We start from the raw sequence: 23,828 nt of genomic DNA on the forward strand, positions 1-23,828 counted from the left end.
GGAAGTTAGCCGTTAACACTGTTGAATAAATATAATATAAATCGTCAAAGGTACATATACAGTGTTTACATATACAGTGTTTAAATAAGGAAATGATGGAACATCGTAGGCTACCCTGTAGCGTTTTCAACGAATAAATTCCTTGTGCAATAAAATGCCTCCGACGGGATTCGAACCTGCGACCTCTCGCTGACATATGGCAGTGTTTAATATGCCGGTGCTGACAAATATACCGCAATAGTTATCTTGCTGGTCTATTTCTCCGATTGGCTATTGTAAAGTATGACGTCATCAAATTTCCAATAGCGAGTTGCATGTTTTGCAGTTGCCGACAGAGACATTACATGCATTATTTAACCCTATATACTGTCGGTAAAAAGCTCTTTCTACTAAATTGCCGGTTGGAGTCGCAAATAGTGATAGAAAGCAAAGGTTTGTTATTTTATCAAGTGTAGTTGGCAGCCATCGTATGTATCTTTGGCCTTCGCAAACAACTCAGCTAGGTGCTGTTGTTTCAGTTGTTTATAGTTTTCTGGTCTCTTTGCATTCATAAACAGTATTTTTGTTCATCTTTTTGTCTATCGCCAGTATTGTTGTGCTGTTACTGTCAGTGTTCGAAAGGCATAATTGTTTAACTAGATCCCAACTTCCTTCAGAAACAATTGACCAATATGCCACAGAACTCAGAAACAATTCAAAATTATGTAAGTTTGGTAAATTAACTGACTCATTGATAGGAGATAAAATCATATGTGGTATCCCAGACAACCAACTCCGTGAACGCCTTCTCAGAGAGGATGATTTAAGCTTAGAGAAAGCCTTGCAGTTGTGCAGAGCAACAGAAATTACGAAGTCTTATGCAAAAGAGTTAAACGCCATTGATCTACCCGACCACATGAGAGAAGCAGGTGTTCACTCAGTAAGACAGCAAGCAAGGTGTAGTAATTGTGGTAACAGCCATGCTCCTAAATAGTGTCCAGCCTATGGCATAACATTTAAAAAATGTGGGAAAAGAGGACACTGGCAGAGCATGTGTAGAAGCCGAAGGCACAGATCTAAGATTCGTGAAAGACCAAAAGGATCGTATTCCAGGAGTAGGTCTAGAAACAGAAGCTCATATAACAATAGAGGACGAATGAATGCCATTACATTGGATACAGATTATAATGTTATGGAGCAGTTTGAAGAGTTGTCATTCAGTTTAGTTGGGATAGACAATTGTGATGAACTGTATGCTGACTTACACATTCAAATACCACAGAGAAATGGAATACACACCCTTTCCGTAAAAGTTGACACAGGTGCCCAGGGTAACCTACTGCCCCTGCGCATATATAAACAGATGGTACAGAAAAGCCTTAACACAAATTGGCTCTCCAAGCCGGTGAAAACCAAGGTGAGCAAGGTCAAAACTGACAGCATACCATGGAACAATAATCCCACAACATGGCACAGTCCAGATACAAGCTAAATTCAGTGGCATGCAGTGGTCATGGTTAAATTTCTATGTATGCAGTTTTGAAGGACCAGCTATCCTAGGACTCCCTGATGCCTGAGATTTGAAACTTGTAACTATCAACTATGCAGTCGATACAAATGAAAATGGTGATGTACCAATCAAAGACAGAAACGATCTACAGAATCAATACCCTGACAGATTTGAAGGTATTGGGAGATTTCCAGGAGAATTCAACATCGTCCTAATCGAAGATGCACAGCCTGTAATCCACCCTCAAAAAATTCCCAATTGACCTCAAGAATGAGCTGGAAGCAGAGCTGACCAATATGCTAAATGATGGAATAATAACTAAAGTCACCTAACCAACCGACTGGGTCTCATCAATAACCTACAGCCGCAAGAGCAATGGGAAGCTGATAATTTGTCTTGACCCAAAATACTTCAATAGAGCAATGAAAAGAACGTACCACAAATCACCAACGCTGGAGGAGCTTACCCATAGCTAAGCGGAGCTAAAATCTTTAGCAAACTCGATGCAAGACACTACATTCAACTCTCCATTTGGAAGGTTTTATCGCCTACCATTTGGACTCAAGGTGTCACAGGACATATTCCAAGAAAAGATGGACATGATCCTTGAGCAGTGCCCTGGAGCAACCGGAATCGCCGATTACGTGGTTTTTTTTTTATTGACGTAACGACAGAGAACACGATCAAAACTTACACAACCTCATGAAGTTTGCAAGAAGATACGGTCTTGTCTTCAACATTGAAAAATGTGACATCAAAACAAAATGCATGAATTTTTTTGGATGTCTCTACGATGCAGATGGTATACATCCAGATCCACAAAAAGTACAAGACATTCACTCACTACCAAGCCCAACTACAGCAGTTTCTAGGGATTGTGCAATACATGTCCCCATTTATACCGAAATTGGCAGAACACACAGACACACTCAGAGCTCTAACCAGAAAAGACTCGGAAATGCAATGGACAGCATCACAGCGTTTGAAAAGGTTAAGGCACTCATAACAAAAAGCTGTAATCTGACCTATTTTCAACCAAATAAGCCTATAGTTATCCAAGTAGATGCCTCAATGAAGGGTTTAGACGCAGCTCGAATCCAGAATAGAAAACCAATTGCCTTTGCCAGCAAAGCCATAACTGAAACAGAAAAGAGTTATGCAAACATTGAGCGTAAGTTATTGCCAGTTGTGTTTGGCTGTACAAGATTCCACACATATGTGTATGGAACAAAATTCACCGTGGAACCTGACCATAAACCACTGGAAAACATCCAACATGAAAGCCTAGCAAACACTCCGCTAAAACTCCAAAGAATGATGATCCAGCTACAACCATATGATGTGCAAATAACTTACAGACTAGGGAAAGACATGACACTAGCTAACACAACGTCAAGACTCAACTCATTATATGGCTCTGAGATAGAATTTGATAGAACTATCCACATCATACAATTTACAGCTGAAAAGCTAGCAGAGATGCAAAAAGAGACCAAAGAAAGTGTAACTCTTAAACCCCTTACGGACACCATCGTAAACGGATGGCCAGATGAACCAAAGGAATTACCAAAATGCATCAGAATGTTTTGGCCAAGCAGAGACACATTAGCAACCGAAGATGACCTTATACTACAAGGAAACAGAATACTAGTACCAGAGAAACTAAGACCAGACATCCTGTAAAAACTCCACATCAACCACCAAGGTATAGTCAAAAAACACAACTACGAGCAAAATCATCTGTGTTTTAGCCCGGAATCAACTATGATATAGAGTATGTGGTCAAAAGCTGCACTGTGTGTCAATCACACATAACATCACAGCAACTAGAACCATTAATGCAGCACAAAATACTTGAAGGACCTTGGCAAGTCGTCACAGCAGACTTGTTTTATTTTCATGGAGAAGAATACCTTGCTGTCGCTGATTATTACTCCAAATTTCCCTTTGTAAAAAAGATTGGAAAACGATGCACCAGCATGGCATTCATCAAGATGACCAAATCTATATTCAGTGAGCATGGTATTCCAAACAAGATTGTAAGCGACAACGGTCCACATTTAAGCAGTACCGAGTTCCGACAATTTGTGAATGAGTGGGGGATTGAACATTTAACATCCAGCCCACACTACCCAAGAAGTAATGGGTCCATTGAAAGAACCATACAAACAGTGAAAAGCACACTACAGAAGTCAAAAGACAGTGGCTCAGACCCATTCTTAGCACTATTTTGGTTGAGAACAACACCGATAGACAGTTACCTTCCACCACACTTAGAAATACTGTACAATTTTTCAAAAACGAGTTTTTTAGTCAGTATCACAGCACTAATAATTTGGAAAATGTTGATATATTTGAACACGATGAAATCCCACTAATTAACAAGTAATTAGTCAAAATGAGGTGAAATGATAGACCTATAAAATATTGATTGAATGTTTTTATGAAGAATATTCCATTTTTTTAAGTAGTATATTATTATTAATTCTTTATCAGATCCTTCAATTTCTTTTAAAAGTTCTTCAAATATATCACAAAGTTTAATTTCGGAGTTTAATGGACGATAAAGGTGTACCAAGCTATTAATAATATTGGCTTAGTATTTTGTTTTTCAATGACTAGTAGTTCAAGCTCTTTCTTCATAATATCACTTCTTAGTTTACAGGTAAAACACCCAAACTTATTTACATAAATTGCAACTCCTCCCCTTCCCTATTTCTGTCGTTTCTATAAATGTCATAGCCATCTATATTAATGAATTCATTATTATTTACATTATTTAATATTGTTTCATTTAGTGCTAAAATATCAATAGAATTATTACTTATCAGATACCTTAATAATAATAATAATAATAATAATAATAATTTATTCAACATTTCACTTTTATAACAGTGGAATACACAATTAAGTGGTGCAGTCAATCTTAAACTAGGAAGTAGAAGAAATGAAGAAATTGCTCTTATTAAAGAAATATAATCAGTTTAGACAAGGCTTAACAAAAGTATCTACGAAACCTAAACAATGGATTAAACAAAAACAAAAGGATTAACACTTAGGCCTATTAAATACAGCAGAACAAAACTAAAAATAAATAAGTTAAAAAAAAATAAATAAATAAAAAGAAAAAATAAATAAATAAAAATAAATAAATTGCTTGTGTTAAAGAAAACATTTACCCAAAACTTAACAAAAGTATCAATGAAAACAAAATTAGAATTAAACAAAAACAAAAGGCTTAACAATTAGCCTATAAAATATCGAAGAACAGAGAAAAGTAACTTAAAGCAACAATGTAATATTATCAAAGTAGTTTCAAACATGAACGTTCCTCCCATGCAAGTTTTAAATACTTTTTGCAGTACTTGTCAAATACGGTAAACACCTCATCGCTAAGATCAGTGGTTTCTCATATTTTTCCCAAAACGTAACAAAAGTATCAATGAAAACAAAATTAGAATTAAACAAAAACAAAAGGCTTAACAATTAGCCCATTAAATACCGAAGAACAAAGAAAAGTAACTTAAAGCAACAATGTAAAATCAAAGCAGTTTTAAACATGAACGTTCCTCCCATGCAAGTTTTAAATAATGTTTGCAGTATTTGTCAAAATGCGGCAAAAACCTCATCGCTAAGATCAGTGGTTTCCCATATTCCCTAATAACCTCGAATTAAATAAATAAAAAGTGTCTGACATCTTCGATCTCACCATTTTCGCACACGGTACAATGACCGGATATCTCTTTTGACTACTTACAGGTGATGCCATCTAGGGGTAGAGTATTTGATCTTAATTTAAATTTTAAACTTGTCCCTAAGAAAATTGTTTTATGTAGAAGATATTTTTCAAGGCTTGGGCTGGATTTTAATTTTAAAACTTTTAGTGATGTCTTTTGTTGTATTTTGTTTATCCAATCTTGTTTTTAAAAATCTGCAATAAAGGTGCTAATAGTTCTAGTTGAAAAGTTATTAAAAGTAAAATTATTAAAATCAAACATTTGTTCGAACAAGTTCAAATCATGAAACTTATCTAATGTATCCTTACATAAATTTAAAAAGGATATTTCAACATATTAAAATCACAGTTGAGTTGAAACATGCAGTGGAGTAAAATATTAGGCCACCGGTTTACATTCATTTTTACGATTCGGTTAAGAAATTTTATTTTATTCACTTCATGTGTTTGAGATATTGGGGTCCAACCAAAATCACCATAAAGTGCTTCCTGAGGTGTACACCAACGAGCTTTAAGTAGGAATCTGGACGTTTGCAGTTGTAATTTCTCTAGGTCATAATTATTATTTTTAGAGTTATTATGCCAATTTCCACACGCATAATTTATTGATAAAAGAGCTATTGTTTTCCATTATATATTTCCATAGTAGACCCTATTGAAATTATCAGGATTTCCTATTATACCTTTAATATATGAAATTAGACGATTTCCCTTTCGGATAACGTGTTGGTAATGACCATGTTCCTTTGATTCGAAGAAACTATAACGCCCAAATTGTAAGTGTTTACCTCTGTTTTTTACCTCATGATTTTTTCACCTATTTTCCATTTCTTCTCTCGGTTTATACGTTTTCCGATGATATCCAACATTTTTATCATTTTGCCATCAAGACAACATCGTCGGCCCAAAAGAGGCCTCCCATCCATGAACTGTTCATCCTAATACCTACATTATTATTACGAAAAACTATCACAAATTCATTAATAAAGATACAAAATAATATTTGAGACAAAACACACCCCTGTTTAACACACTTATCTTCATTAAATTAACCTGTAACCTGTCCCGAATTGATTTACAAGAAAGGTAAAGAACTGTATATAGCAGATGCATTGAGTAGAAATCATCTACCAGATGTAGAAAAAGAAAATACCGATATACATGGAAAAAAATCTATCAATGTCAAAAGAAAAGCTAGTAGAAATTAAACAAGAAACGACAAATGATAGCTCTTTGGACAAAAACTAAAGGAAGTTATCGGAGAAGGATGGCCAAGTAACAAAGCGATCATATATACTGAGTTAAAACCATACTGGGATTACAGACAGGAAATATTATTGGAAGATGAGCTATTGTTTAAAATGACAGAGTGATAATACCAGCAAACCTGAGAAAACAGATGATTGCAAAGCTTTTATGTAAGTCATCAAGGTATTGAAAAAACCAAGAGACTTGCGCGAGATATATGTTCAGGCTTGGTATGAATGCACAAATAGCGGATACAGTGAGCAGGTGTGAGATTTGTCTAACACACAGAAATCGAAACACAAAAGAACCGATGATAGGACATGATATACCAACACGTCCATGGCAAAAAGTCGGGATAGATTTTTGAGGAAATAAATCAGTTGACAAGTACGAAATCCAATTCAGTCATCAAATTGTGTAAGCAACAATTTGCGAGACATGGAATCCCAAGTAAGGTAGTGTCAGACAATGGACCGCAATTTTCATCACCGCAAATATGAATTTGAACATACTTTAGTGTCCCCAAATTACGCCGCGAGATGGACTACCGTCCCCAGTTCAATTGCTAATGAGCCGTAGAACAAAAACGCAGTTGCCAACGTCAAAGAAACTTCTAAAACCGAAAACTAACAAATATATTGTCAAAACGCTACAAAACAAACAAAATAAACAGAAAACCTATTACGATCGTGGAGCAAAACCTCTCAAAGCACTGAAAATAGAGATACACAATGGAAGCCAGCGCTAGTTGTTGAAAAACACAATACGCCAATATCGTATATAGTTGAAAGCGATACAGGAGGAATCGTAGAGATTTGATTGAACAGGAAGGATGTCAAAATACTCAAGACTGGCGAATAGAAGCAAATAGCACAAGACAAAACCGGCTTCGCCACCCGAAACGTAACAGAAAACCTGTTACAAAACTTGATCTGTGATTATATAAAAATGGCAGAATAATCCCTGTATAATCACTGTGCTAGGATAGTCTACTTCTGAGCACAAAGGTTAATGAACATCCATTAACAGAATGTAGTTATTATTAGTTTGTTGTAGAATTGTATCAAATGAAAGAGAATGTATTGAGGATTGTGTATTAAGGAAAGGGAAATATGTGCTAAAAAGAAATGTTTGATATAATACTTTATATTTTGAAAGAGAATGTATTACCTGTTGAGGATTTTTTTTAAAGTGCTACAAAGAAATATTAGATAAACAGATTCATTAAAAATAAAATAAAATAAATAAATAAATAAAATAAAAAAGGGAGATGTAATGAAGGTACTTAAGATTATGAGTGAGCCCTCTATTGTATGATACATAGAGTAAGGACACATGAGCCTTAAGGCAGATGATAACAAGATACCAATAAAGGAACATAAAAGAACGTCAGAAAAGCCTATGTACTGTATAATTACTGTCTATAACATATCATTACACACGCCACACACTATCAAATGCTTTCTGGAAGTCCAGAAAGGCTGGATATGTATTTTTCCCTTCTTACGTCTGCAAGTTATTATGCTTTCTAGGGTAAAAATATGATCTTATCTGTGCTGAGGTCCGAAGGCTCCCTGAACTTCCGAAAGCAAATCTTCTTGTTCAACAAAATTAGAGATATGCATGGAAATAATCCTGTTAAAATTTTTTGAAACGCAAGAAGGTAATGAAATACCCCGATAGTTATTCAAATCCCTCTTGTCTCCTTTAAAAAAAATAGGAACAATGATACCTAAATTGCATTCACTTGGGGACTTTTCGATTTAGATTAATTTGTTGAATAAAATCATGAGGGTTGTTTTTATATTACATTACCTCCATTTTTAAGAAGTTCATTTGTTATGCTATCAACTCGGGGTGCTTTATTATATTTGGGAATTAAGAGTGCTTTGTGCATTACTTCAAGATCTACTTTAATGTCTGTCAATATATGCTCATTATCATTGTCATTAGCGTAAGATTTTTTTATGTAATTCATTAACTTCGCTGTTAATGCGAAAATAAAAACAATCTTTTTAATTTCAGGTTTCATTAAAATTTCTTGATTAAGAAACTATACTTAATCCTTTATCATTAACAAAACTTTTCTGTTAGTAATATTTGATGATTTATAAGAACTGAAATAAATTTTAAAACTCAAAACACACACTCACGGCCTCAATAAAGACTTGGGATTCATCAATGAATTTTCCTTCTGCCGCTAAATATTCTCTTAGTTTTCGGTTACTTTTAATTATAATTTTATTACTATTTATTCTGGTTTTATTATTATTATTATTCTGTTAGGCCTATTCATTATATATTATTGTTGGTATTTTCACTCTAGCTTATACTATTGTAGAACTTATCTGTTATGTGTATAAGAGACAGGTCCTGACTTATCAATCACACCGAGCAAAAATGTGTTTTTTTGTTTTGATAACAATGCTTAAGATGAAAATATGTTTGTCTAAACTATTGTACTAATGGTAGAAATACTGGAGTACTTTGGCGACCTTGATAAGCCAAGAACACAATATTGAAAAGGTTGCTTGAAATGTTCACAAAAGTCAACAAGACTAGTTTTCGAACACAAAATTTGCTAACAGGAATAAATTGCATACAGCCCGCTCACTGGTTACAAATGTGTGACATGTAGTTGCAACGAGTGCATGAACGATATCTAAATCATTGTAGTATTTACATTTTTGTAAACCACAAATTTGCTTTAATGTCAGTTTCAATAAATAATTTTCTAAAATAATTATTGAAGTAAGACCATGCTAAGATCACATGCCAGAGCTTTATGTACTTAGTTTAATTTAACCTTAACATTTTGTGAAACCCTATGTTGGATGATAGTTTTATGGTAGAATCTTAAGAACTGTCTCCCCTTTGAAGCTGGTGGGGATGGGGCTGGAGGTAGTGGTTTTATTGGTGGTGGTAATGACAGAATCAATTGAACAACAATCGGTATTAATAGCTGTCTCTTATACACATCTAGATGTGTATAAGAGACAGTATATATATATATATGTCAAGCGTATATATATATATATAGTATATATTATTGTATATATATATATAAATTAAGTGCATATACTTCTATAATCGTAGATTTGTATAATCAAGTTCTTATAATAATTATTATTAAAACCGTTTAATGAAAATTTATTTATTTTTTTACAGTGTTGTGTATAAAAATTAGTTAAATTTCAATGAAAACAACGCAAGCAAAAAAAACTTACCCTGATCATCTGTGGTTTTCTGTCCTTCTGCGTTAATACTTGATGATAACAAGCTCTTAAAACAATTGTGACATAAAATTATTATTATTATTATTATTATTATTATTATTATTATTATTATTGTTGTTGTTGTTTTTGTTTTTAAATATTTTTATATTCAAATAAAATAAATTGGTAAGGAATTATTCTTACTTCCTCTGGTATTATTTTCTCTTTTTCTAACAATGTTTTGGCTATTGATTCTGACACTTCCGCCTCATAGATGTCAGTAACTCCTTCTAATAAAAGAACAAAACTTAGCTGTTAAAATGAATATAATTTGTGGGAACTATTGAGGGTTTTGTTTTGTAACATAATCCATTTTAAAACAAATTACTAAAGTAAGGGCTAATAAAAGCATACTCTAATTAATCAAATGTGAGAGCGATGAAAAAAAGGAAAATTACAAATGTGTTATATAAACAAAATTACAAATACTGTTATATTATAATTAAAATTTTAACTGTCAAAATTTTAAATTTCTTACGATCATCATGTGTTGTTTTCCTCCAGTTAAACTCATCATGCAAATCCTCAGAGCATACTGTTGTTATGTCTGCAATTGCATCAGTAATTTCCTCATGTGGATTGAAACTTAAAGCAAAATAATATTTAAAGACATATTTATAAAAAAAAACTCAAAGGGTAAACTTATTATTAGTATTATTTGTTATTATTATTATTATTATTATTATTATTATTATTATTATTATTATTATTATTATTATTATTATTATTATTATTATTATTATTATTATTAAAATATTTTGATTGTTTCATCGAAGAAACTTCATAGGGAAGAATAGGCCTAATAATTAAAACGCTACAGAAGAGTAATCTGACAATAAAATATCTTATAGATCTCTGGCAGTTAAGTGCAGTCCCATGAATATTAGCTCAGTACACACGATTAAAATTTGACCAGGCTGTGTTTTACCCACAAACAAATCTGTCACATTCCTCAAACATCATGACAAGTCTTAAAAGACCAAGACATATTATCTATAATCTCTAGTAAGGATTTATACCGCACTACTTCCAGTGAATTCATAGCGCCGAGAGTCGTATTCAATGTAAAACACCAGTAGCTCAACCCGCCCTCGATAAACTAACGTTACGTTATCTCACTATATTAATTGGATTAACACATTATCAAGGAAAAGTACTGAGTGTTTAACACTGTTGTCATTGGATTCAATTATAGGTAAACGGATTAGTTGCCTTTTTTTTATGAGGTTTTAATTGTTCTTTACCGCCGAAAGTGCGGTATTCTAACGTTAGTTTAAGGAGGGCTGGTCGGCCTAATTACGTAAACGTGTTCTGATTTATACAGTTAAAAAAATAATTTGTCTAATCCTTAAACTAAAGCTATTCCTTAAACTTAACATGGTCCTAACAAGGTTAGTAGGTAGAGAAAATCATAACGCACATAATGCAGTGACAGTTCTGACAAGCGGGGATCAGAAAAATCCCCCATCCATCGGACAGGCCTGGACAGAGTTGCTGAGCTGTCCGACAAGGGGCTGAGTGAGATAAAGATAATTTTGGCTCGCATGGCCATCCGAGGTTCTCACTGAGCTGGTCTGTAATGAGAATTTTTTTATAAATAAGAACCTCTGGATGGCCGGAAATTGTATTATCAAACTTCAAATACATTTAAATGTAAAGTTGATAAAATATAATTGTTACTATAACCTCAAAGTCAACTCAATAGACACGCATTTCCTTTCATTAGGCCAATTTTGTTTTGGTCCGACTTCTCGACGAGCTCTGTTCGATGGGGGGGGGGGGGCTTGACCTATTCGATGGGGTTTAAGCCACTGCCCCACTGCTGGACAGCGTTCTAGCCAATCGACCAACGCCACCCTGCGATTTGCTAATGGTAATAACCTAATGACAGGAGCAACATAAGAATGCTACAGCAAACTGCACGAAATATGAAAATGAAGATTAATGCAGCCAAGCACAAAATTACAAAGATGGAGTAAAAAAAAGATATTAAATTTTAGTATATGAAGTGAAACTTGAATGTATCACCCACAGTTGAAGTTTGACGGAACAGTCATTGAGGGTGGTGCAACATATGTAGTTAAATCAAAATAAAGATTGCAACTGCCATCTCAGCATTAGCCGAATTGAAACCAATCCGTCGAGACAAGAACAGGGACTTTTCAAAGTCACAACGGAAACGTTACACGTCATAATTTGCATAATTAGCTTGACCTACTTTGAAGTGCGCATGCGTAACTACACTGTCAACTTTTCTTACGTTCTGTTCAGGAAGTCAGTTTGATTGGTTTAGCGTACTCATGAAAACGTTATGCATTTTGGTAAAATGGAAACGACGGCGAATCCGACTGGTCAGCTAACAGCGCTAAATTGTGAGTTTATTATATTTCATCATGAAAATGTACAGTACACTGTATACACGTGAATTTGTGCAATAAAAAATAGGTATTTTTAATAGAGCCCTACAATAATTTTTACATTGTAAAATAATGATTAAAATAGGCTTAAGCCTATTGTACATACACAATTTGCTACAATTACTTTTAACGATATTACTATCTAGTAGAAATAGAGAATTTCAGTGCATAAAACGACAAAAGAGTTAAATATACATCTGTTAAGTGGCAATTATTGAATAGCTGAAAAATGTAAAATGCAATTACATACTTGAATCGCCTAATTTGTATATTTATGTAAGTTGTTAACTTACATTTAAAACTTTGAATGAGAAAAAATTTCTTCCTCAAATAACGGCCGTGATACCTTTCCTACTGTTTTTGAAGACCGTTAGTACGTTGACTTTACAATACTATACATTGAATATACATTAAATTTATTTGTTCAAACATTTCGAGCACATCCCCTATAGCAATATATTGTAGCCTATGAAAATGAAATTAGTTTATGTGCCTAATCATAAACTTTCTTGAAAAACATATTTCTTTTTTATATTTGCTTATTTTAAACTACTGTATTGGACGTATTATTTTTAAATCAACAGGCGCGGATCCAGACCTTCGCTCAGTTCACACTGCAAAGGTCAGGGTGAGAAATAAAAACAGAAAGTTGACATTTTTTTTACAATCATACTAACTTTCCTTGACACTTATTTTCAACATTACCATTAAGACATTGTTAAAATCCACACTAGCCTATATCTTAGACTTTTACACTGATTGTACTGTAGGCCCTACAGAGAGGTACATCCTCAAAATACATTATGGCCTTCCATTTCTATAGCGCATGATACAGTGTATGACAGTTGTTACGTAACCACTACGTCGCTCAACTCAGTCGTACATGTGTCTATGTTGATATTGACACTTTGTGTTTTTGCTATTGTTTTAAAGTAATAACCTATCAGACATTCACATGAACAAAACGAATGAAAATATATTCAGTTATTGTTTTCAACAAAAATCCAGGATTTAAGGAAAGGGGTGCTGATAAAATGAGAATACACACGACGTCAGTATTTTTTACCTCTGGATGGCCGAAAATGGAACTTAAATTACATTGTAATTCTTTTTATTTTTGAGGAATTGAGTTAAAAAAACCCCGAATTAATTAAATAGGTACTTAAATTCTTACAATTTTAAAAAGTACCATATCCAACTGAGCCCCACCATGTTATGAGAATAGTTTTGGAAATTGAGACTGGTAGAGATGCCCAAAAATAGTACTTCAACAGTACAAAATTTACGATTTCTACCTGAGCCCCACACTTAAAATATATGAAAACTTCTAATCCACCCACCTCAGTCCATCATGATTGAGACTGAGCTAAGACAATTGTAGAAATTTGAGACTTTAGATGCCAGAAAACCGTACCGTACCTTAATACATTAAAAACTAGGAAACTTTCTATATCCACCTGAGCCCCATCATGGTTAAGGCTGAGGTGAGAAAATGTTAGGAATTGGGGACTTTTGGAAGACGGGAATGGCACTTTAATACTTAAAATTTATGTCGGTTATTTTTTAACATTTGACCTCTGAAGAAGGACCCTCAGGCACCCTGAGCATCCCCAACCCCTTCCCCCATACACCACTGCAGCAATATCTTCCGTGTCTCTCTCTCTCTTTATCTTAAGTTGTGGAATGTACTGCCACTGTGTTTAGATCCTTTTCCTAATTGCTCGATGCATGTAGTCAGTGCAGTTCTTGCTTCCAATCCCCATGGGTTGATTCCCAAAACATAACCACTGAAATAACTTTATTTTTACTTCTGTAGCAATGTCCAGCAATTGATATCCTTTGTGCCCTCAAAGTTCTTGATACAGCTCTTTATATGTTGTTTATAGTTGATAAAAGGCGTGTCCGAATAATATTTTATTAACAACCATCAAGTCCTCTCTTTCCTACTTTCTCTCCCCACTCTCTCTATCTCAAGAATCTGTTCGTTTATCTTGTTATAGAAATTCCGTAATAAGAAATATTTGTTTTAAAAACCTCACCTGAGCGTTAGAGGATTCCCCCATACAGTAGAAGATTCAGAGGAACCCAATCAGCCCGGGCCCCCGTAAATATTTTAAAATTATTTTTGAAGAATGGAAAGAAAATGAAAATTATATTCAAATCATGAATGCGCCGTTTCCGGCCATCTAGAGGTGACGTACCGGTAATCTTATTTTTTCTTACCTCAGCCCCAACTATGGTGGGGATGAGCGTGTCTGTCTCTGAAAGTCCCTCTCTGGGCACCCTCTATTTCGAATTTCTAGATCCCCCCACTCGATTAGTGTGCGAAGGTCAGGGAAAATCCTGGATTCGCGCCTGATCAAGAAAAACCAAATTGTGTTTTTAGTGTACAAATCAATAAACATATGAATAGGTCAGTTTTCGCAGGGAACAAATGTAAATTGTTAGAATTTGTTACAAACGGCGCAGTAGAGAACTGAAAAACATTTTTCACGTGCAGCACTAAAACAGCAAAATACATTTTCATAGAAGGTGTAGGCAAAACCTGGTGTAGGTGTAGGCTAGATTGTAGTACAGTATTATTTTATATGGAAGAAAGTGTTGTTTACGATGAATGCAATTATACTGCACCTATCATCGAAAGTAGTCGAGTCTGACCATATTTACAAGGTGACTTTGAAGGGAGAGTACAATCATTATGATTCATGCACAAGGCCAGCTAGAAAGGCCTAGCCTAGTCTAAATAGCCTATGCCTAGTAGTAGTAGTAATAGTAGTGCTAGTAGAGCCTAAGACCAGGCCTCGACCTAACTCCTCTCAGTCCTACCTAGGTCTGCTGCTCAGTCTCTTGTGTTGAGAGTGGGTTTCTCAACCAACAATTCATAATGCATGTGTTTTTAACCAGCCTTGGACTTGATGTAGGTAAGATTATATTTAGTTCATGAATGTTGTTTAATACAGTATCATGATTGTTCAGCAGTGATATTGCAGTGGGAAGCGACTGTATGTAGGCTAGTGTTATATTACTCTCTGCAGTGTAACTAATTAATGCAGGTAACAATCTATCCTAGGCCTTTGTACTACAGTTAATTAAATGTATCAGCTCTAATTTCAATATAGCAAGAAAATAATTTCAAGCGCAAGTACACTTCTTTCGTTTTGTTGAATTCTTCCATATTGATGTTTTGGTACCATATGTCGACATCATCCGTATACGTTCACACTCACGTATCCAATCGATATTTACTTTTCCCATTCAAATCGAGCGATCTAAAAAATCGAAAGATCTAATTTTAGATCGCATTTCCGCATTAGCATTTCCGTCGTGATTTAGTCGAAGTTACAAAAGTTACACTAGAAGCATAGTTGTGCATGCACTTATGGAGAGCTATAATGGCAAAGAAGGAGAGGCTGTTGATAGTTTGACCATGTGATCAGAGGAAGAATTTTTGTAAACAATCAATCCTGCAAAGGGAAGATGAAAATGTAAATAGAAAACATATTAAGGAATGGATAAGACTAATATTGGTACATCCTCATAAGACAGCTGAAGAACAAAACAGACGGTGATCGGTATAACTGCTGTCATCAAAACGCCACCTGCATGTTACAGGTGTATTTAACAATGCACGCATTCAGACACAAGAATCGGTACCATATACACATAAAAACCTACAATGTAAAAGTTTTTAACATATTTAATAAGATATATCCTGGTTATAATCACTCAACAAAACCTATTATATCGGTTATGGCTAATTAGAAAAAAAAACAAGATACATGATACAAGGTAGATTTTATTGTCTTCAATAAAATCGAAGAAACTACAAAGTTCGCAAAATAAAGTGCAATTCGAAAAAAACCACATTAAAAATTTATCAAGAAAAAAAGTACATAAAAATTCCATAAAAATACATTGACAAAAACACATAAAAAGTATTTTAAATTATAAAAGGCTTACTATATTTAAAGGTGAATGTTTAAAATATAACAATAGAAAAGTGTTACATATTTAAAAGAGAATAAACCCCCATCAGTAATATTGTATTTATTATTATTATTATTATTGCCATGCAGAGCGGAATACTTATAGAGTGTCAAATGAAGGCAGTTGAGTCTATGTAATTCTAATGACTGACCGACGCTCAATTTGCGAAAATGACGAAAGAAATTAATGTGTTTTGTTATTAATGAAATATAAGCATTTTTTTTACAAATTTAAAAGGTAACTTACGTAATATTTAGAAATGACTTGATGGTAGACGTTTTCCCTACTCTTTCGAGGCCTATGAATATTGTTCTTCCTTGATCAACTTCTGCTTCTCCCTCTGCAAGAGCTTCATTAAACGCTTTCAGTGCTTCAGTGCCACGGGACAATATTTCTAATGGGACAATTCCCGCTAAAAAAATAAACAATGTTAATTTATAAATAATTTTCTCAGGCGAAGCATAAACCCGTTAATAATGCTCTGTCTTTATTGCAGGTCTCCAGGTATTCATTTTTTTCAATTATTACGACACTTATGATCAGTAAAATGAGTACAAATGACTAGGTTTTACAGTGTCCTTTGCTGGAGAGTTTGCCACTTCAATATGTACATAGTTTTGGTCCAGGGAAAAACAATTGGAAGAAAAGAGTATGTCATCAATTTATGAGTGTTGTAATGCCTCTTTTTAAACCATTTAAAGACTTAGGCTAAGCTTATGTCGCCATTACAACTGGACTAAATCAACTGATATCCAAACTAACATTAGACAACTGACAATTGGGAGCAACTCTCATCAATCTGTGAGTCGCGCGACATAGGTATAAGAGACATAGGCATTCTAACCCCAGAATTCTTAAAGCTAACTTTAATAGTAGTTTGAGCTAAAACTTTAAAGTTACGTCATTTCGTATTCTTTGACTAGCACTACGACTAAATGATGCGAACTTTGACTAAAATGATACCTTCGCACGCCCATTTTTTTAGTCAGCCTAGGGTCAGGCTAAATCGCCGACTTGAAATTTTTACCCCACTAAAAACGTGGTTTTTGTAACCACGATAAAGTACATAGGATCAAAACGATTGTATAAGTAGGTCTGATGTATCTTCGGTATATTCAATAAAAGAGACATTAAATTCAGCTTCCAAAAGGTAAATTAACCTGTTTTGCTGGCACCTGCGATAGTTCCAGATTTGGACGAAATCCCCTCGCGTTGCAGTCACGTAGCTTCACCGTAAAAACAACAAAATGGCGCCATTCACCGTAAAAATAAAAAAAAATGGCGCCGCCCAAGCTCGGGCTCAACTATAATAGTTGTCCCAAGGAAGCAAATTTTCACCGACTGTTCAAATTCTCTATCGTAATATGTTAACAGCTAATATAGATGTTATTATAGACAATTAAATTAGCGAATAATGGTCTATTAAGAATTATGAGGAAATACGTTTTTAAACCACAGACGGCAGTTTAATATTCATCCGCGTTACCGGATCTCTACAATTTCGTTTGCTATTAAAATTAGCCATTTCCATTTTCTAGTTTGATAGTCGTTGCTTGCCAGCCGTCTTCAGCTGAACTAAAACCAGGACTTGATTTTGTTGTAGTTGAAACTTCGACTACGTTGTTTGTGAATACAAATTGAAGTTAAAGTTGCAACTAGGACTAAATGAATTTCTAGTTCCAAGTTCGACTAAAGTCTGTTTTAAGAATACGGGCGTTTATCTATTAAATAGCAAGTAGCAACCAGTGCTGATAATCTTATACTTATAGGGTCATTCTGGCTCAAATCAGCCAGAAATTTAAAAGTTCCCATGTGACCCCTTTTGGATTTTCCTTTAATAAATTAAAAAAAATACCTGTGAAATGATTTTTAAAAATTAGACAGATTTTAATGTATTCTGGATATCAGGTCAAAGTTCAATTCACAAATACTGACTTATTTGTGATTTGAACTTTGACCTGATATATATAATACACTGAAATCTGTCTATTTAAAAAAAAATCAGTTCCCACTGAAGTAGTTAAGAAACAAAGTTTAAACTTTCTACTTACGTTGATATGTGTATCTATGTACTGTATAAATTTCATAATCAATATTAAGTGTCCACAGGGTCATCCGGTCGGTCAAAGTAGGGGGTATTTTTAGGGTCAATGGTCCTGCAACCATGTTCGGGACCCCATCATACCTTCATTACTGCTCGAATTACCTAGCAATCTTTCATATAATAATGTAATGTTATGAACATATTCATAACATATTTAATTTTGACTTCTTTACTTTAAAGAATGATAAGATACGACCCTCCAAAAAAGCGAAAATCTATTTTCGCACAATGCTTCGGGGAATTTTGAGGGGGGGGGGGGGGGGGGGGGTTGTTAAGGAAGAATATAACATTCTAATGAAATGAAATATGCCACCCAATTCCGAATGGTATTTTTTGAAAGAGGGGCCAAATTTCAATATATTTAGCAATTTTCAACTTTTTATCTTCGTTATTTTTCAATATATTTAGCAATTTTCAACTTTTTATCTTCGTTATTTCTGAAGATATAGCTTTGTAAAAACCGTACAAAGTTAGAGGAGCCATTTTTTCCAGCATGAAAAAAGGGGGCGTAGTACTTACATTTTAAAATGTCATAACTTAAAAACCGCTTGGAAATTTAAGCTGAAATTCTGTCTTTTGACATATCAAGCTAATTTTAGAATTTTTCAGGAAAATCCAAGGGGGATCACATGGGCATGCTGGTTGATTTGAGCTGGAATGACCCCATATTTAGTTTAATATTATATTGAGGCAGGCAGCAGATATAATACACCCTGTGACTGCTCCCTGTTAAAAAAAATAATAAAGAAAGAGATTTTCCTTCATCAACACTAGTATACATTAATCCAAGACTGTCTTAGACTTATTAAAACTGCTTTTATCCTTAAGGGTTGTCATTAGCTATCTCTGTACTTTATTGTTATTTCACTGGAAATATATAACCTGACTTAGGACGTTTTTCCTATCTGATATACTGTATTTAAATTGGAATAATATAATATTCTCGTGGACATGATAAGTAGCCAAAATTTTGGAAACAGTTTCTATGATTTAGGCAGTGGATTATTTAAGATTCTTGAAATGGGGTCAGGTGTTCTAATAGCGAGGTGAAGTGGGGTAGGGCGATGAATGAGGAGCGATATCTCGCAAAATAACGTGACATGAGGTGACTTTTGATTGACTACTTGAGCATGATTTTCTTGCTTTTTATATTTTGCGGGGCAGCCACACTCGCGACTGGGTTTTGGGAGTTTTGCCTGTATGATTTGATATTTGAATTGACTACTGTATTACCTTAATGTAACCATGTGAAGCAAGCTAACTACAAGCTAAAATACACGAAATCCATATTAAACAGATTTTAACAAATAATTATAATTAAATATAAACTTAGTAAAAATTACTCACTGAGTAAGAGTTTTAAGAGTTCTTCTTTCTGTTCTTTCCTCTTTGTATCATCATACCCGATACAATAATTCCGTTTATAATAATCCACTGGAGATAGGCCTTCCTGTCAAAAACATCACATCATAAAACATGAACCAATTCAATATTAATAATATATAATACAAATACATAAATAAAAATTAAATACATCACAACCTTTTCATTGTTCCTATAGATGATCCTATACTTGATAACAATGATAATAACCTCAAGATAAGCAAATCCGAATTAAAGAAATTATTAATTTTTGGCACCTCCCAAACTCATTTTTTATTCAATTATTAAATTTTTGATCAAATTAATGGGGTCTAAGTGGGGTCATCACTTAAACCTATAAAAGTAAATCTTGTTATGGCTTCAACAATACCAAGGTCCCAAGGTACAGGGTGCCTCGGAGCAGAAATACTGGGTTACTTTTAAATTTCTTCAGTTTGTGTTCACTTCGTTATAAAATTGGTTTAGTTTAGACACTCATTGATCGGACCTACAAAATTAACAATAGTTGGACTAGTTTTCACGAAGATATCACTACATTAGCCACCGACTTAAGGAAAAACACGCATGCGAGAGCACTTGGCACATGGACAAGAACTCCAATATAAGCACTTAAATAGTTCCATCAAATGTAGTTAATGTTTTAATGAGGAATGTTTTCCAAATAATTGACCCTAATCAAATACCAACTGAAAATGAAGGAGGCATTACACATCAACAACTCATGTTAATTTAACTTTGTCATTTTTATTTAGTTCTTCTTATTAATTCTTGTCTTAATATCTATTCATGAACGTTCTATCTTTCGATATGGTTCGACTCACATCTTCGTGTGCCTATTCTCTCATAAATGAGACAGCCTGTGTGCAGTCACTGATGATGGCAGTGTAGACCCTGCCAAAACATTTTTGGTTGTTTCATTGAGCATAGCAATGGCTAAGGCTAATTAAAAATCTCAGGCACACTCGCCTGGCATGAGCATCATTTATGTAGCGGGTAACCACTATTTGAAGTAAGCGAATCCCGTCACTTAATTCATCGTGGGGGCTCGGGTTCCAGTTACGCGCAGGCTCAGTCGGTAGATGTTTACATATATGGCCACAAATAAAACAAGAGGAACCTTTTCTAATTATATACTTAATAATGATTTATTGGGCAATGGGGATTTACAAATAGGGACCTAACCTAACCTAACCTAACAAACTACTCAAGTGAGACCGTCGGCAATGCAGCGTACGCTTGTAAAAAGTAAAATAATAATAAATGCAAGAAGTCCAACAAAAATAGAGTTTAGAATATACGGCAAAACAGAGAGTTCCAATGATATAACAAAGTTCAGTTCAGGAAGATGTCCAAAATCGCTTCCACTTGCAATCGTCTGGTTGCACTTGGTACCGGTATTTGTTACAGCAAATCAAACTGTTCTTCTGATTCAAGTCAAGAAAAAAAAGAAACCAAAAGTGTAGTAATTCTTCTTCCTTTTTAATCCAGGAAGGTTCCCAGTCAACAGCTTTCTGAAGAAAATTCACATTTATCCAAGTCTATGCAACTATAGGACTATACTTCTGTGTGCTGGAGTTCCGATCGGGATCTCTCAGTGTTCCTTCTTCTCTGCTGTGTCTTTCTCCTTCTTTCCTGTTCTCTCTTGTTTCCTTGGATATTCTGGGTATATGTAGGGGATCTGGCTCCACCCTACTCATTCGAGTGTTCAATTATCATTGGTCCTTCAGCCTCAGGCAACACCCAAAGTCACTGTCCATTCCCGATTTCCTGTGTCCGGTAATACATCATTTGATGTTGACAAGATGTTTCCTACACTTCCTCAGGTATGTCGACAGCATACCACCCAACTCTCGGGAGAGGGTTAGCTGGTGGAATCTATTTGACTATAGGAAATGGAATGCTCAATGGGTCATTAACCTACATGGTAAGACAGTATTGCATTGTATAGCCTCTTTGGATACGGGATAGTGGATTAATATAAATAAATAATATAGAATAAATTTAAAGGTACTTAAGATTAACTAAAAAAATATACAAAAATACACCCTCCTACATCCTCCCCTGCTTTAGCGAAGGTCGTCCCGACATTACACTTAAGGGAAATAGGAGGGCTAATTCAGTCCTCAAATTTGCCGTTAAAACAAAGCATAAAAACAATTCAAAATGGGGAACAACAAACTTAAAGGAAAATATCATCAAGTAAAAAAACATCATATACGGTAACAGAAAACCTATAAACTACAAACAACATTCGTTGATTGAAACAGTCAATTAACACAAATTACTTAAACAAGAGCAATATAAATATAAAGTCAAACAAAATTACAATGTGTAACAAAAATAGATAAAAATTCTACAAATCCTTTAGAAACATCAAAACAATAGCAATTTAAGCAAACGTTTGCAGAATCATTCGTCTAAAAGATGCATTCCGTTCTGCTTCTGTAGACGCATCTTCTAAGAGTTTAAACAACAAATTAGCATCATTACAAGAACTACTTTCCGACATAGCATATGACAATCTTACAGGGGGTTTGGTCATTCTTCTAGGGCGTGGTACGGGAGGAATATTACTCGGGTTTGAAGTAGAAGAATCAGGAACTGGCCCAGGAGGGGCTGGGGAAGGTTGTCGTGGGGCAGGGACTGGGTGGCGACGAGGTGCAGGGATCGGGGTGCGGGGCGGGGAAACCGGTCGAGGAGCTGGTTTTGGCCGACCGCTGAGCCCACTGGTACTCGGTTCGTTTGAGTCATGTACTCAGGTAACATGTGGTTGGGGTGGCTGATTATCATCAAGGGGAAGAGACGGAATTGGTAACAGGTGATTTCTGTGAAGAGTTCGCTCAGGGCCTTTCATAACATCTGGTTGTACAACATATACAGGGATATCAGGACTTACACGCTTAACTACTTTATATGTTGTTCTACCCCACCTATCAAAAAGTTTATGGGCACCCTTAAAACCTAATGACCTAACAAAAACTCTATCATTAATTTGGAGAGCAGAATCGCGCGCTTTTCTGTCATACGCCTCTTTGTTCGCGCTGGTCAATTTGATCGCTTGCGCCGCCGCTCGCTTATACGCATCTTCTAAGCGGTTTTGCATATCGCTTGCGTACTTAGTTACTGTGGTAGATGAACCTTTATTTTGCTTATTCAGACTCAAAATAATATCAATAGGGAGTCTAGGATGATGACGACCAAACATAAGAAATATGGAGAGAATCCTGTAGAACTGTTGGTAGTGGCATTATACGCTTGTACTAAGGGGGCTACAATAGGCCTTACCATCATCAGTCAAAGTACCTAACATGTCTAACAAAGTGCGATTAAAACGCTCACACTTGGGTTACCCTGAGGGTGATAGGGGGTCGTATGTGACTTGGTAATTCCACATAACTTACACAATTCGGATATCACTTCAGACTCAAAGTTTCTACCCTGATCAGAATGTAACCGTGCTGGAAAACCATAATGAACGAAATAGTTGTCAAATAGGACACAAGCTGTAGTGCGGGCGGTTTGATTTTTAGTAGGTATGGCCTGTACGTATCTAGTGAAATGATCAGTGATTACAAGGATGCTATTATACCCAGCCTTTGATTCTTTTAGTGAAAGGTAATCCATGGATACTAATTCCATGGCCTCACTTGTCCTAATGCTAACTAATGGGGCTTTAAGTAAATAAGTTACATTTGGATGGTTTCAATTTGAGACCATATTCATGCAACTTTTGGAAAACAGAATTTAACCTAACTAAGTGCTCGTCAACAGTCTTAGAGAATACAATTACATCATTTAAATAAATAAGGCAGGATTTAAAATTTAGCTCTCCAAGACAACGTTCCATCAAACGCTGGAAAGTAGCAGGCGCATTTGTTAACCCAAACGGCATACGGTTGCATTCGTAGAAGCCAAGATGGGTAGTAAATGCGGTTTTAGCCTTGTCATTTTCGTTGACTTCGATTTGCCACTATCCTGATTTCAAATCTAACGAAGAAAACCACACTGCTCCGTGAAGGACGTCGAGCGTATCCTCAATTCTCGGCAAAGAATAGCTATCCTTAACCGTCAGATTATTGGGTTTACGGTAGTCTACGCAAAACCTTAAACTACCATCTTTCTTTCTAATTAACTCTATCGGAGATGCATAAGGGCTGTTAGATTCCCTAATGGCACCATAATCTATCAT

The 23,828-nt window shown here is 35.0% G+C and overlaps 1 protein-coding gene across 1 annotated transcript in view; it reads right to left on the reverse strand.

Moving 5' to 3' along the window:
* LOC117108796 (probable serine/threonine-protein kinase roco5) overlaps nt 1–23,828 on the reverse strand; it is a 49,038-nt gene extending 25,210 nt beyond the window's left edge. Inside the window, exons 1-7 of the mRNA XM_033250942.1 lie at nt 23,753–23,828; nt 22,979–23,097; nt 19,604–19,706; nt 16,399–16,564; nt 10,227–10,333; nt 9,893–9,978; nt 9,701–9,755 (exon numbers count right to left, since the gene is read on the reverse strand). Coding sequence (XP_033106833.1) covers nt 9,701–9,755; nt 9,893–9,978; nt 10,227–10,333; nt 16,399–16,564; nt 19,604–19,706; nt 22,979–23,097; nt 23,753–23,828 — 712 coding nt within the window. The remainder of the gene's footprint in view (nt 1–9,700; nt 9,756–9,892; nt 9,979–10,226; nt 10,334–16,398; nt 16,565–19,603; nt 19,707–22,978; nt 23,098–23,752) is intronic.

This window comes from Anneissia japonica, unplaced genomic scaffold (assembly GCF_011630105.1).
Source record: "Anneissia japonica isolate Jap-2015-1 unplaced genomic scaffold, ASM1163010v1 scaffold6314_len194445_cov122, whole genome shotgun sequence".
NCBI classification, from domain to species: domain Eukaryota; kingdom Metazoa; phylum Echinodermata; class Crinoidea; order Comatulida; family Comatulidae; genus Anneissia; species Anneissia japonica.